A 14132-nucleotide genomic window follows, 5' to 3' on the forward strand; every position below is an offset into this window, starting at 1 on the left:
TTGAAGACACCAGATTATAGCTCTCTTCTTGTAAAGTGTTTGTTGTATTTTTCTATCAATCCTATTCTTTCGATGGTTGTAATTGTCACTGTGAAGCCCTGTGCACCTTAATATATTTAATTATATATGTACATTCGGTTCAATTTGATATTTAATGTTGTATTCCATTCGCTGAACTTCATCTCTTGGAATAACAAAGTGTTTTCTCCGTTCCTGACGTTGTGGCGCCGCTGTCCTCTTTCCAGCCGGAAGGCGGCGCTGTGACGCCTCGGCTCGGTGACGCTGCGGCACGGTGACGCCGTCCCCCAGAAGAAGCTGCGACCGAGGAAGAAGCGTGAGTTCGGAAATATGGAGCGGCTCATGGAGGCTTCGTCCCAGCAGCAGTTCGAGGAGTTTGTGAGCACCGCGGGGCCGCGGCTCAGCGTGGTCCACTTCCAGGCCGCCTGGGCCCCGCAGTGCGGCCACATGAACGAGGTGCTGGCCGAGCTGGCCCGGGAACACCCGCAGGCCGCCTTCCTGCGACTGGAGGCCGAGGCGGCCCCCGAGGTGTCGGAGCGCTACCAGGTCTCCTCCGTGCCCACCTTCCTGTTCTTCCGGGCCGGCCAGCAGGTGGACCGGCTGGACGGGGCGCACGCGCCGGAGCTCACCAAGAAGCTGCAGCGGCTGGCGGCGAGCGGAGCCGGCGGAGGCCCCGCGGGAGGCGGCGGAGCCCCGGCGGAAGCGGCCCCGCAGGCCGCCGGCTCGGACCTCGAGCAGCGGCTGAAGAAGCTGATCCACGCCGCCCCCGTCATGCTCTTCATGAAGGGGGTCCCCCAGGAGCCCCGCTGCGGCTTCAGCCGCCAGATGGTGGCGCTGCTCCGCGAAAAGAGCGTCCAGTTCAGCAGCTTCGACATCCTGTCCGACGACGAGGTCCGCCAGGGCCTCAAGACCTTCTCCAACTGGCCCACCTACCCGCAGCTGTACGTGAACGGGGAGCTGCTGGGGGGCCTGGACATCGTCAAGGAGATGGCCCAGTCCGGGGAGCTGGAGGCCACCTGCCCCAAGACCCAGACCCTGGAGCACCGGCTCAAGACCCTCATCAACCGCAGCCCCGTGGTGCTCTTCATGAAGGGCGACAAGGAGGCGGCGCGCTGCGGCTTCAGCAGGCAGATCCTGGAGATGCTCAACCAGACCGGCCTGGACTACGACACCTTCGACATCCTGTCCGACGAGGAGGTCCGCCAGGGCCTCAAGACCTACTCCAACTGGCCCACGTACCCGCAGCTCTACGTGAAGGGGGAGCTGATCGGAGGCCTGGACATCGTCAAGGAGCTGAAGGAGAGCGGGGACCTGGTCTCTGTGCTTAAGGGGGAGTCGTAGGGGGGGGGGGGCGGGGGGAACTGAGGAGACCTGGGGGGCCCGGCAGGGTTAAGAGTTCACAGTGACACTATACTGGTTCTCTTGGAGCGGAACCGTCTCACTTTATAGATTCTAAATAAAGTCAGAATAAAACGTCTACTTTCGTTTCGTTCCTGAGAAGTTTTAGTGAAACGTTAAACCTCAGAGCAGCTCATCAGGGCACTCCCTGCTATTGGAAGAAGCGGCGTGCGAGTCCATAGCGCCGGTTCACAACATTTAGAAAAGATGGCGCGAGCAAAGCTCGTCTTTACCTTATTCTGGATTTGGTTTTATTTGTTGTTCAAATGTACATGAGACTCTAAATCACGAGACTTGATATATAAAAAAAAAACACAGAACAGTAACAAAACTAAAACTTCCTGATTCTTCCTTCAACCAGAAGAAAGGTCCTTTGAAACATCGGTGCAAAGCATGATGGGATTGATCCGCCGAAGTGAATCGCGGTCGCGTCTTGGTGAAGCGAAACCAGAGTGACATTCTGATTATTCAGTTTTCTTGTGATCGGAAAGAATTTGGTCAGATTGAGGAAAAAGTGACGGTGGAAATGCAGCGAAGTGGTTCTGGTCTGATCCTGGTTTTCACCGGTTCTGGTTTCATCCATTTAGTCATACACACACACACACACACACACACGACTTCCCCTGTGAGGACGAAACAAACACAGCTTGTTCCACTTTCATTCACCAGGGTTTTTTTCATTCCGCCTACGCTGAATGTGAGAGTCTTCAGGGTCTTTCCCTTTCTGCTGCTGCAGCACGTCAAAATACCAGGCTGTGTGTGTGTGGGGGGGTTCAGAGTTCAGTTGACACTCTTCAGACTTCATATAGGGGAGGTGGATAAATGACCTTTTTTCCCAAAACCTTCGTGTAACAGGTTTATTTTGACCTTATTTATATATAAAACACACAAGTAACCTGCATTTTCAATTTTGGTTCTGCTACTGGCATGTTTTGATGTACTGCGTATATCACACTTTTGCACGCTTTTTTCAGCTATATATGATAATGGACAATGACTCTGTCTCAACATTGTGTACAAATATAGTGATTACTTGTTTTATTTTGTTTATTTATGAACTAAAAGGTATGGTTTATACTAGAACACACCAAATAGTGGAGGTACTACTGGCAGCCATCTTGTCTCAGACTACCTAAAATAAACAAATAAAACATTGATTAGCATGACAAATGTGTGAATGTAATATATGATACGTTACTGTTGAGCCATTAAATCACAAAACTTGTCAAAAGTGGCAAAATTCGAGAAATTCGCCCAAAACGCGGTTTTCCTTATATGGCCAGTAGCAGGCAGTAGCAACCTGAAAATCAAAAAATGATATTATATATGTGATTTGTATATAAATAAGGCCAATTTAAACCTGTTACATGCAAATTCTAATTTTATCCACCCCCCCTACTTCATATCAACAAACAGTGAAGAGAAATAAGTTAATGATTTCTGATCAAAAACCTTGACGGGACCTGGATCCTCCCGGGGCTGGAGAAGCTGAGCCTGCAAGTCAAGGCCGAGGGCAGAGGGTCACCGCAGGACCGTGTGTTTACAGCCCTGAGCTGTGAGGAGAAAAGCTGGAGAACATGAAGTGATGGATGAAACCACTTAGATGTTTAACACATTGATCGTGAGTCAGTCTGGATTCTGCTCCAGCTTGACCCTGAGATTGACCACAATGTGACTCTTCACAATAAAATCACAGGAAGATGTTAAATTACCACAAAACATCAGGTTAAGCAACAAAACTGATCCTGTGAGTTAAAAAATAATGGTGCTCAGATGTGACGAGGTGCAGATCCCACAAATATAATGCAAATGATCACTTTGAAACTTCCTAGAAGGGATTTATAGAAACCTACAAAAACGGTTTAACCTCCGCCCCATTTCTAAATTGACACCAACAAACGTCTACAGAATCGCTCCACCCTGAAGCAGAGTCCAGAGGTTTGCCAACAGAACCTCGTCCTCTTCCCACAATGCATCCTGGTGGCCCTCTGTTCCTCAGATAAGCTCCGCCCACATTCCTGACCTCACCTTTCCCATCAGAGCTCCGTGTTTCAGAGGAACCAGGCGGTCCACCCGGTCCGGCTCCTAACGCCGTCCCCGAGTGGAGGCGACTGGAGAAATGCCGCCTCGGCTTTGACATGTTAGCCGGGAAAATTATGACATCATGGCCCCGCCTCTCCACCTATAGCCCCACCTCCCTCTACGTGACATCACTTAGCAACAACAACATGGCGGACGGCCTGCTCCAGGGGGCGCTGCTGATGAACAAGGAAACATGGTGGATTTTGTTTTTTCATGCTCCATGTCTTCTTCTTCCGTTCCTGGTGTATTTCTGTGGTTACAGTGTGACAGCGCCACCTACAGGCCTGGCATCGTATTGAGCCGTGCTCATAGTGATGTGTGGACGGGGTTTTTGAAAGAACAAGAAGGATAAAAAAGAGGATTTTGGGCCCCAGGCCGCTCTCGGAGAGCGACTCAATATTTATCCGTATATATATATATTTGATTCGCTGCTGTGGTATAAAACGGAGATTCAGCTCAATGCTGTTTGACTTGCGTTTCTGACGTGATGAAATGAAAATGTGTGGTGGGAGTTTAGTTTTAGTTTAGTGAGAGACAGCCGCCGGAGGGAACTCACCAGTGGACGGAACTGGAAGCTGCTGAGAGTTTGTTTGGCGTTGAGTGTTAAGCGGGGACACCCCCCCCCCCCCAGGCCGCAAATAGAAAGAACCTTCTCAAGCTCTCGCTCCAGTTTCACTACCGCTTCAGAGCAACTTCTTCAATTCCTCCAGCTGATTCCTCAACTGCTGCAAAACAACTTTTCAGCCACAAAGGAAACCAAAGACCGAAATGATGATCTTTTCCTCTCCTGAGACATTATTCTGTGATTATATCTGTATATAAATGAATAAATAAATAAATAAATTGTTTGGGTTTATTTTTCTTTAAATCAGCTGAAAGGTTGTTGGTTGTAGCAAAAGCTTATTCACATCGAAAACTAAACAAAACAAGGCTCTCTAACATAATGTCACACAATTTTACACTAAGATTACTATTTTTATAATACACATTCAATGTATATTCTACAGAAATATTTTATATGCACATCAAACAGATACGGTGGCTTGCAAAAGTATTCATACCCCTTGAGCTTTTCCACATTTTGTCACATTACACGCCACAAACAAATATATTTTATTGGAATTTTATGTGAAACACCAACACAAAGTGTCACACAATTGTGAAGTACAAAGAAAATTATACATGACTTAAAAAGTTTTTTCACAAATAAGAAACTGAAAAGTGCTGCGTGCAAAAGTATTCATCCCCCTGAGTCAATACTTTGTGGAACCGCCTTTCGCTGCAATTACAGCTGCAAGTCTTTTGGGGTATGTCTCTACCAGCTTTGCACATCGAGAGACTGAGATTTCTGCCCATTCTTCTTTGCAAAACAGCTCAAGCTCAGTCAAATTACATGGAGAGTGTTTGTGAACGGCGGTTTTTCGGACTTGCCACAGATTCTCGATGGGATTTAGGTCGGGACTTTGACTGGGCCATTCTAACACATGAATATGTTTTGTTTTAAACCATTCCATTGTAGCCCTGGTGTTATGTTTAGGATGGTGGTCCTGCTGGAAGGTGACCCTCCAGTCTCAAGTCTTTATGTTTAGGATGTTTGTCCTGCTGGAAGGTGAACCTCCAGTCTCAAGTCTTTATGTTTAGGATGGTGGTCCTGCTGGAAGGTGACCCTCCAGTCTCAAGTCTTTATGTTTAGGATAGTGGTCCTGCTGGAAGGTGACCCTCCAGTCTCAAGTCTTTATGTATAGGATGGTGGTCCTGCTGGAAGGTGACCCTCCACCTCAGTCTCAAGTCTTTATGTTTAGGATGGTGGTCCTGCTGGAAGGTGAACCTCCAGTCTCAAGTCTTTATGTTTAGGATGGTGGTCCTGCTGGAAGGTGAACCTCCACCTCAGTCTCAAGTCTTTATGTTTAGGATGGTGGTCCTGCTGGAAGGTGAACCTCCAGTCTCAAGTCTTTATGTTTAGGATGGTGGTCCTGCTGGAAGGTGAACCTCCACCTCAGTCTCAAGTCTTTATGTTTAGGATGGTGGTCCTGCTGGAAGGTGAACCTTCGCCCCAGTCTCAAGTCTTTATGTTTAGGATGGTGGTCCTGCTGGAAGGTGAACCTCCAGTCTCAAGTCTTTATGTTTAGGATGGTTGTCCTGCTGGAAGGTGAACCTCCAGTCTCAAGTCTTTATGTTTAGGATGGTTGTCCTGCTGGAAGGTGAACCTCCAGTCTCAAGTCTTTATGTTTAGGATGGTTGTCCTGCTGGAAGGTGAACCTCCAGTCTCAAGTCTTTATGTTTAGGATGGTTGTCCTGCTGGAAGGTGAACCTCCAGTCTCAAGTCTTTATGTTTAGGATGGTTGTCCTGCTGGAAGGTGAATCTCCGCCCCAGTCTCAAGTCTTTTGCAGACAACAACAGGTTTTCTTCCCAGATTGCCCTGTATTTGGCTCCATCCATCTTCCATCAACTCTGACCAACTTCCCTGTCCCTGCTGAAGAGAAGCACCCCCAGAGCATAATGCTACCACCACCATGTTGGACAGTGGGGACGGTGTGTTCAGGGTGATGTGCAGTGTTAGGCTTCCGCCACACATAACGTCTTGCATTGAGGCCAAAAAGTTCCATTTTGGTCTCATGTGACCAGAGCACCTTCTTCCACATGTTTGCTGGTCCCCACATGGTTTCTGGCAAACTGCAAATGGGACTTCTTATGGCTTTCTTCTTGCCACTCTTCCATAAAGGCCAGATTTGTGGAGTGCAGCCCAATAGTTGTCCTGTGGACAGATTCCCCCACCTGAGTGGTCCAGAGTCACCATGGGCCTCTTGGCTGCATCTCTTGTCACTGCTCTCCTTGTTCGGCCTGGAAGTTTAGCTGGACGGCCGTGTCTTGGTAGGTTTGCAGTTGTGCCATACTCTTTCCATTTCCGGATAATGGATTGAACAGTGCTCCGGGAGATGTTCAAAGCTTGGGAAATCTTTTTATAGCCTAACCCTGCTTTAAACTTCCCCACAACTTTCTCTCTGACCTGTCTGGCGTGTTCCTTGGACTTTATGGTCCTGTTTGCTCCCCAATATTCTCTTAACAAACCTCTGAGGCGTCACAGAACAGCTGTATTTGTACTGAGATTAGATTACACACAGGTGGACTCTATTTAGTCATCAGGTCAACATTCAATCATTCAGCAGTCATCAGGCAACTTCTGAAGGTAATTGGTTGCACTCAGAGAAAAGGAGCTGAATACTATTGCACGCTGCACTTTTCAGTGTTTTATTTGTGAAAATAATGTAAAGTCATGTATAATTTTCTTTGTACTTCACAATTGTGTGACACTTTGTGTTGGTCTTTCACATAAAATTCCAATAAAATATATTTATGTTTGTGGCGTGTAATGTGACAAAATGTGGAAAAGTTCAAGGGGTATGAATACTTTTGCAAGCCACTGTACATATGTAATGTACATGACATGTACATAATATTAATAAAATACTATTTAAATGTCATCAATTATATTTTAACTACAAAATAGTGTGGCAATATTTCAATGAATAATATTCTCAATCACAATATATACCGTTTATTAAGTATTAATATAGTTTATACCGTTATATACATATTATATATTATTGCTGTCTGAGGTCAAATTGATGCTCTTCTTACTCATGGAAAAATTATTGGGAGGGGGGAAACGTCAGAACTTTTCCTCAGCTTTAAAATTAGGTATTTTATGTGTTGTTACATAGACTAGCAAGCGAGCTTCGAATGTTTTTGTGGATGTTCTCGCCTGGGATCTATACGTTTAGCACACGCCGGAGACCTCTCCAAGATGGCGGCGCTGTAGGCACGTTATGTCAACAGGCACTGATAGGCCTGCGGTATCTAGTGTTTTATAGGACGGAAGCCACGGTTATGAGAAACGGTGTCATGGTGTGGGCGGGGCCTGAGAGAGTAAACTTTGCGGGGATGCGATATGACTCATCATCACATAACGAAAGCGCCCCCCCCTCCCCCGACCCCCGCGGGGTTTCATTTGGTGTGAAAGTGTGACGATGACCTACAAAGAGCCGCCCACACCGCCGACCGGAGCGACAAACCACAGGCAGGTTGAACTGCTCGTCTCACACGTCCTGCAGCTCAGCCACCGCTCGGTCCTCGCCTCCGCTCCTCTTCGTACACTCAGTTTGAGTAAACATGGTTTTCATTCATCTCGTAACAGGTGGAAAATGTTCTCCAGCTCCTGTCACACTGATCCAACTGTTAGCATTGTCCGCATTGGAATGAGCTCAGTTGCTCACTCAGATTATAATCAGACGAGCAGGAGAACATTAGTTCACTGCTGCTATTAGCATTAGCCTCAGCCACTGCCCTCTGCTCAGCATTAGCATTATCCAAGGCTTCTATCTCCGGGACAGAGCTGCTCTGTTACGATTAGGCTGAACTCCTGTTTACTGGAGATTCAGCCTCGTTAATCCTGGACTAACTCAGTCTTCGTGACAGCAATGTAAAAGATGTTCAACTGTCGCTAATCTAGATTATAGAGCATCTTCCCCCTCTAACATCAGATTATAGAGCATCTTCCTCCTCTAACATCAGATTATAGAGCATCTTCCTCCACTAACATCAGATTAAAGAGCATCTTCCTCCTCTAACATCAGATTATAAAGCATCTTCCTCCTCTAGCACCAGATTATAGAGCATCTTCCTCTAACATCAGATTATAGAGCATCTTCCTCCACTGGCATCAGATTATAGAGCATCTTCCTCTAACATCAGATCATAGAGCATCTCCCTCCTCTAACATCAGATTATAGAGCATCTCCCTCCCCTAACATCAGATTATAGAGCATCTCCCTCCCCTAACATCAGATTATAGAGCATCTTCCTCCTCTAACATCAGATTATAGAGCATTCCCCTCCCCTAACATCAGATTATAGAGCATCTTCCTCCTCTAACATCAGATTATAGAGCATCTCCCTCCTCTAACATCAGATTGTCGAGCATCTCCCTCCTCTAACATCAGATTGTAGAGCATCTTCCTCCTCTAACATCAGATTGTCGAGCATCTTCCTCCTCTAACATCAGATTGTAGAGCATCTTCCTCCTCTAACATCAGATTGTAGAGCATCTTCCCCCTCTAACATCAGATTATAGAGCATCTCCCTCCCCTAACATCAGATTATACAGCATCTTCCCCCTCTAACATCAGATTATAGAGCATTTCCCTCCCCTAACACCAGATTATAGAGCATCTCCCTCCCCTAACATCAGATTATACAGCATCTTCCTCCTCTAACATCAGATTATAGAGCATTTCCCTCCCCTAACATCAGATTATAGAGCATCTTCCTCCTCTAACATCAGATTGTCGAGCATCTTCCTCCTCTAACATCAGATTGTAGAGCATCTTCCCCCTCTAACATCAGATTATAGAGCATATTCCGCCTCTAACATCCAGATTATAGAGCATCTTCCTCCCCTAGCATCCAGATTATAGAGCATCTTCCTCCTCTGACATTCAAATTATATGACAATTTTTTAAGAATACATCAGTTCTTTTATAGAAAAGCTTGTAAAGTAACTATGTAATCTCTGTATTCACTTTCATGATACAGGCTGGAGATCCACCAATGGAACCTCCTCCTCCTGTTCTTCCTCCTCCTCCTCCTCCTCCTCCACAGTCTCTGTCCCCTGTCGTGGTGAGCTATAAACTCAGCAGTGGGCCGGTGTGAAGGGAAAACCCTGCCAGACTGAAGCAGACTGAGAGCTCACACACACTCACACACACTCTCTCTCACACACACTCACACACGGTGAGTAACTCTGCACTGCTGTCTTTCCTGCTTGTCTCAGGAATTCTGGGCTTTCTTTAACCCTCTGGTCTGTGGTCGACTTCTCCGCTGCTGAAATTCCCAAATTCTGAAAGTTGGAGGAGGAGGAAGAAGAGGAGGAGGAAGGTCACAGGGATTATCACAGTAGATTACAGAACTATTCTCTATTATGACCAGGAAGTGTGAGGGCTGGACCAACCCCGGGCAGGCTGAACCTGGACAGGTGAGCAGACCAACAGCCATGAGTGTGTGTGTGTGTGTGTGTGTGTGTGTGTGTGTGTGTGTGTGTGTGTGTGTGTGTGTGTGTGTGTGTGTGTGTGCGTGCGTGCGTGCGTGCGTGCGTGCGTGCGTGCGTGCGTGCGTGCGTGCGTGCGTGCGTGTGTGTGTGTGTGTGTGTGTGTGTGTGTGAGACAGACAGACAGAGAGAGAGAGAGAGAGAGAGTCATGTTAACATCTGGTTCAAACCACTGGAGTTTGTTTTGTTTTGTGCACTCTAAAAAATAATACATTGGCTAAACTTAATAAAATTAAGGTAACAATTTGCATAGATTTTTTTAAGTACTCTCAACTCAACTCATTATTGAGTTAATCCCACAAGAGGTAGTCTAGTACAACCAACATGCCATTTCTTGTCCTCAACAAGGTTAAATAAGTTAAACCAACTGAATTCTGATTAAAACATTTTGGCGTTTTTAAGTCGTCAATTAAGTCTATTTAGGTTCATCCAACTCATTTATTTTGCCTTGATTCAGCTTATAAAAGTCTGTATGTTATCCCTTTTTTTTAGTTCTAGTAACCTAATGTACATAAGTTAAAATAAATTACACGTTGAAAGTCCTCTTCATTGAGCAAAATGTTTATTAGAAAACTAGTATTAACAAATGTTTTGAAACAATGAATGATTTTCCTCATTTTGAACAAAAAAATATGCCCACTTCTAGCAATAATTAAACAAAAATCAAAAAATAACCACACCCAAATGAGTGTGAAGCTTCACATCTGAAGGCTTTTACCAGGTTATTGCCCTTGAACAATGTAAAACAAGATTAACATGTTGTAATTATTACTGTGGATTTTGGATTACTCATCCCCTGAACTGAATGCAGTACTCCATTTCACAACAACAGAGTAGAAAATAAAATGTATATATTTTTTTGTTGTCAGTATCGGTAAGGCACATCAAATTTCTTCATCTATTCTTGAATGTCAAAGCTTTTCTTCCAAGTAACTTGCTACATATCTGATTCATATCAAAACCAAAAAAATTGAAATGTAATACTGTAATAAACACAACTATAAAACACTCAAACTGCATCACATTTTCTGATCTGCTTCTGGTTAGCCTACCCCTGTTATTAAGGTAAGGGCAGCGATTGACGACATCTCAATAGGTTAAAACAGTAGAACATCACAAAAAGCAGTCTATTTTTGAGAGACAGTACTTTCGGACTGGCTTTCAGACTATCCAGCTCAAGGAGTATCTTTTGAAATACTTCCAAAGTGTTTTTCAGTTCTTTTGGGTAGCTGAGGTTGAGAGCGTAGATTAGCCCCATTAGCATGGCACATGCTCTGGGTACGTCCAGGTCTTCAAGGACTGTTGTTCCCTCAAGCACAATCTTTGCATTGGCTGGATCAGATGTTGTGGCACCTCTGGTAACGACAATCTTCATCACTTTATCCGTTTCATCTCCTCCACCATCCTGGCGTAAGTAGTTAAGAAAAAAAAGTTAGTATTTATACGCAATACAATTTAAAAATAGCAGTAAAACAAAGAATATACAATGAAATTAAGTTTTCCATTTACCTACCAACTGATCTTTAAAGAGATCTTCCTCCTTTTCTCTGAGATACACCACTAAGCCACGGATAGCCATCTCTCTCCTTCTTTCCTCAGAATCATCCTGTGAATAAGAAAAATAAAAAAGTGTTTTATAATGTTTTTTAATTTAACCTCAATGAAGATGAGCTTTTTGTAATAACATCACTAGGAAAGAGAGTGAAGGATGATGTTTCCAATGCCTGGCCTATACCAATTACCGATCTCAATTGTGTATGTTAAATTTATCATTTTAAAGATTGCAATAATGAAACAACAGAAAAATCATTTTACAATTAAGTTGTGCTCTGCTTAAGCATTTATAGTTATGTACTAACTGAAGATTTTTTCCCTGTCCAATTGGGAGCAAATAACTAAGCCATAAAAAACACCTGATCTGATATTTGTCCTTGTAAGTATTTGGACTCAGAACAGTTGACTTTAACGCATAAAGGAGACAATCAGCAATGTAAGCAGTTATTTGAAATTCTATTTCTGACCACCTTTGCGGTGATACTGGAACCACGTATACTGTAAGACAAGGTTTATTCATACCTCAAGCAGCAGGTTCTTTATGCACTGAATACTCATCTTTGCAGCTCCTCCTCTTGCTGACAGCAAGGACATTATCTTCGGGATGTACTGGTCCAGTTTTGCCATGAATGTTGTCTCCAGATTGAGAGTTGTGATTCTTCTGAACTCTTGGTTTATCTGTGAGTGTAAAGACAAACAACAGGGACAATTTTTTAAAATGCAGGAAATTTCCATCAACATAGTACATACTGCAAACCATTTAATGATCAAATATTTACCTGAGCTGCATCAAAAAGAGCAGGCCATCGGACTTTGAAGTCATTAACAACAACTAGCAGCCAACCTCTCAAACTTTATACAACGGGGCCTAAAAAAAACAACCCAAAAAGCCTTCTCATTAATGTTGTAACATACCAAAGGAAATAAAAATAGTGCACACTCAATGGCAATATTAGCAGGCCAATATTTTCATATGTTTAATGTTAAGTAAAGTGATAATAGACTTACTTTTTTAGGCCTCTTCCTCTCAGCAACGTTGTCGTATCAGCTCTCCAGCCCACGTTTTTACGTTGGTCTTGGACAAAAAACGATCAATAAACTGGGGTTAAAAACACTGAACAAAATAAAATTAACCTATGTACAAAGCTTAAACATTAACCCACATCATCCTTGTGTTTAAATTGGGAGAAAATGACACATATAATCTCTTAGCTGTGCAGGGAAATGTAATGTAAGACCTAATTTAAGCAGCAGCGGCAGAAAGACTCAGCTAAAGTGTATCACATTACATACAATAGCTTAATGAACAGTTAACTGAAAACCTGCTTTTAGGATTGTGTAAAAAAAAAACTATTCCTTGCACTATGTTAAAACACTCATTGAGTGTTGCAAATTAAAGAAAGCAAAAAGTACTACTCACCCAGTAACATTCAATTGGATTGAAAATATGCAATGTCCGTTCCTTTCCCTCCACTTTCTTGCAGGCGTGGCCTTTGGTTAAAACATGTGCGGGCAAGTCCAGTCTTACTCAGCTTTTGAAGGATGCTTAACAGAAATTCAAGTTGCACCAACTAAATATTGTCTCTTGCTGAGTGGAAGCAGAAATGTCCATTCAAAATCATTAAATTATGGAGTCAAGACAGATTTCTATATTCTCAGTTTGACAAACTTATAACAGGAAGTTATTAACTGATTAAAACATGTGTATGTAACAAACTTAAATTTTTTCTGTAAAAAAGGCTCTTGATTTCAAGCTTTACAAACTAACCCCATGAATCATTTTTCTCAGTGTGGTGAAAAAGGGACTTTGTGTCTCGCTGCTTCGGCTGAACGGAAACATGGAGGAGTTTCACTGGAGACTGTACTTCACCCCGTCATCTCACAACACCACAACATCTCAGCATCACAACACCACAACACCACAACACCACGGTCTCTGTCACTCCACAAATCGAACCAGAACTCACACATCAGTGGCTGGAGGTGGAGGAGGAACCTAAAATCTCCCTTTCAGGGGAAAAACCCTCTAGAACCAGAATCATCAACTGTGTGTGTGTGTGTGTGTGTGTGTGTGTGTGTGTGTGTGTGTGTGTGTGTGTGTGTGTGTGTGTGTGTGTGTGTGTGTGTGTGTGTGTGTGTGTGTGTTTTGCAGGATGGCAGGACAGTCCAGGTCCTCTCATAAGTACCTGTTACTCCAGGTGTGGTGTGCTCTCCTCACCGTGTCCATGGTCGTCATGGCAGCAATGCTCATTTCTTCAGTCAAGACACAGTCAGGACAGGTGAGTACATCATCCGTCCGTCCATCCGTCCATCCATCCATCATCGTACCATCATGCCAGTTTTTAATCAGCGGGTGTTATTCCTCAGTTGGACCTCTAGGTGGCAGCACCTTCATGGCTGTTTGAATCATATGAGCAGAATGAGTTTAAGATGAATTAGTGAAGGTATTAGTGTGGAAGAAGAAGAAGAAGAAGAAGAAGAAGATATAGAGTATCTTCCTCCACAGCGACTGTCTCATGGTGAACATTTTAACTGTATAATTAAGGTCTGTTTCTTCAGGTTGGAGTTTCCACGGTGAAGCCAGACGACTCCACTCCGACAGGTGTGTTCTCAGTGTGTCGTCGTGTGAAGGTCCCTGTGGAACTCACATCAACTCTGGCTCCAGACAAAGTGGGATATGATTGAAAACCACACTCGGCTTTGTTCCTTTACTCGCAGTCACATGTTCAGGTGGTGAAATGACGTGTTTGAAAAGCTGACGAGATGTAAGAGATCAATATGTTTCAGGTCAGGTTGTTATCGTAAGCTGGTTCTTGATAGTTATTGATCCTCACCGGAGCCTGAAAGGCCTCAAGTCAACGGCTTCTTATCTAATTGGCCACTTCATACAAACTGCTCAAACTGTGACTCCTGATCCCCAGCCGGACCGTTCCAGGAGGCTTTGCAGTCAGCGGGTGAGCAAAGTTTTTAAAACCA

At 44.2% G+C, this 14132-nt stretch overlaps 1 protein-coding gene and 1 long non-coding RNA gene across 2 annotated transcripts; one reads left to right on the top strand and one right to left on the bottom strand.

Annotated features, from left to right (window-relative positions):
• Positions 1-313: 313 nt before the first annotated feature.
• glrx3 (glutaredoxin 3) lies at positions 314-1359 on the top strand (the record flags this gene model as incomplete). Its single annotated transcript, XM_080501052.1, has 1 exon — positions 314-1359. The coding sequence occupies exon 1, from the start codon at positions 349-351 to the stop codon at positions 1357-1359; it is 1011 nt and encodes a 336-aa protein (XP_080357178.1). The 5' UTR covers positions 314-348.
• A 9492-nt stretch (positions 1360-10851) lies between these two features.
• On the bottom strand, positions 10852-12850 carry LOC308133606. The gene is made up of 6 exons (XR_013936741.1): positions 12577-12850; positions 12165-12231; positions 11936-12024; positions 11679-11834; positions 11116-11208; positions 10852-11007 (listed from the first exon to the last, which is right to left on the bottom strand). It is a non-coding gene; the product is annotated as an uncharacterized lncRNA (long non-coding RNA).
• Between the last annotated feature and the right edge of the window lie 1282 nt (positions 12851-14132).

Source organism: Blennius ocellaris (assembly GCF_963422515.1).
Source record: "Blennius ocellaris genome assembly, chromosome: 8".
In the NCBI taxonomy this organism is placed as follows: Eukaryota; Metazoa; Chordata; class Actinopteri; order Blenniiformes; family Blenniidae; genus Blennius; species Blennius ocellaris.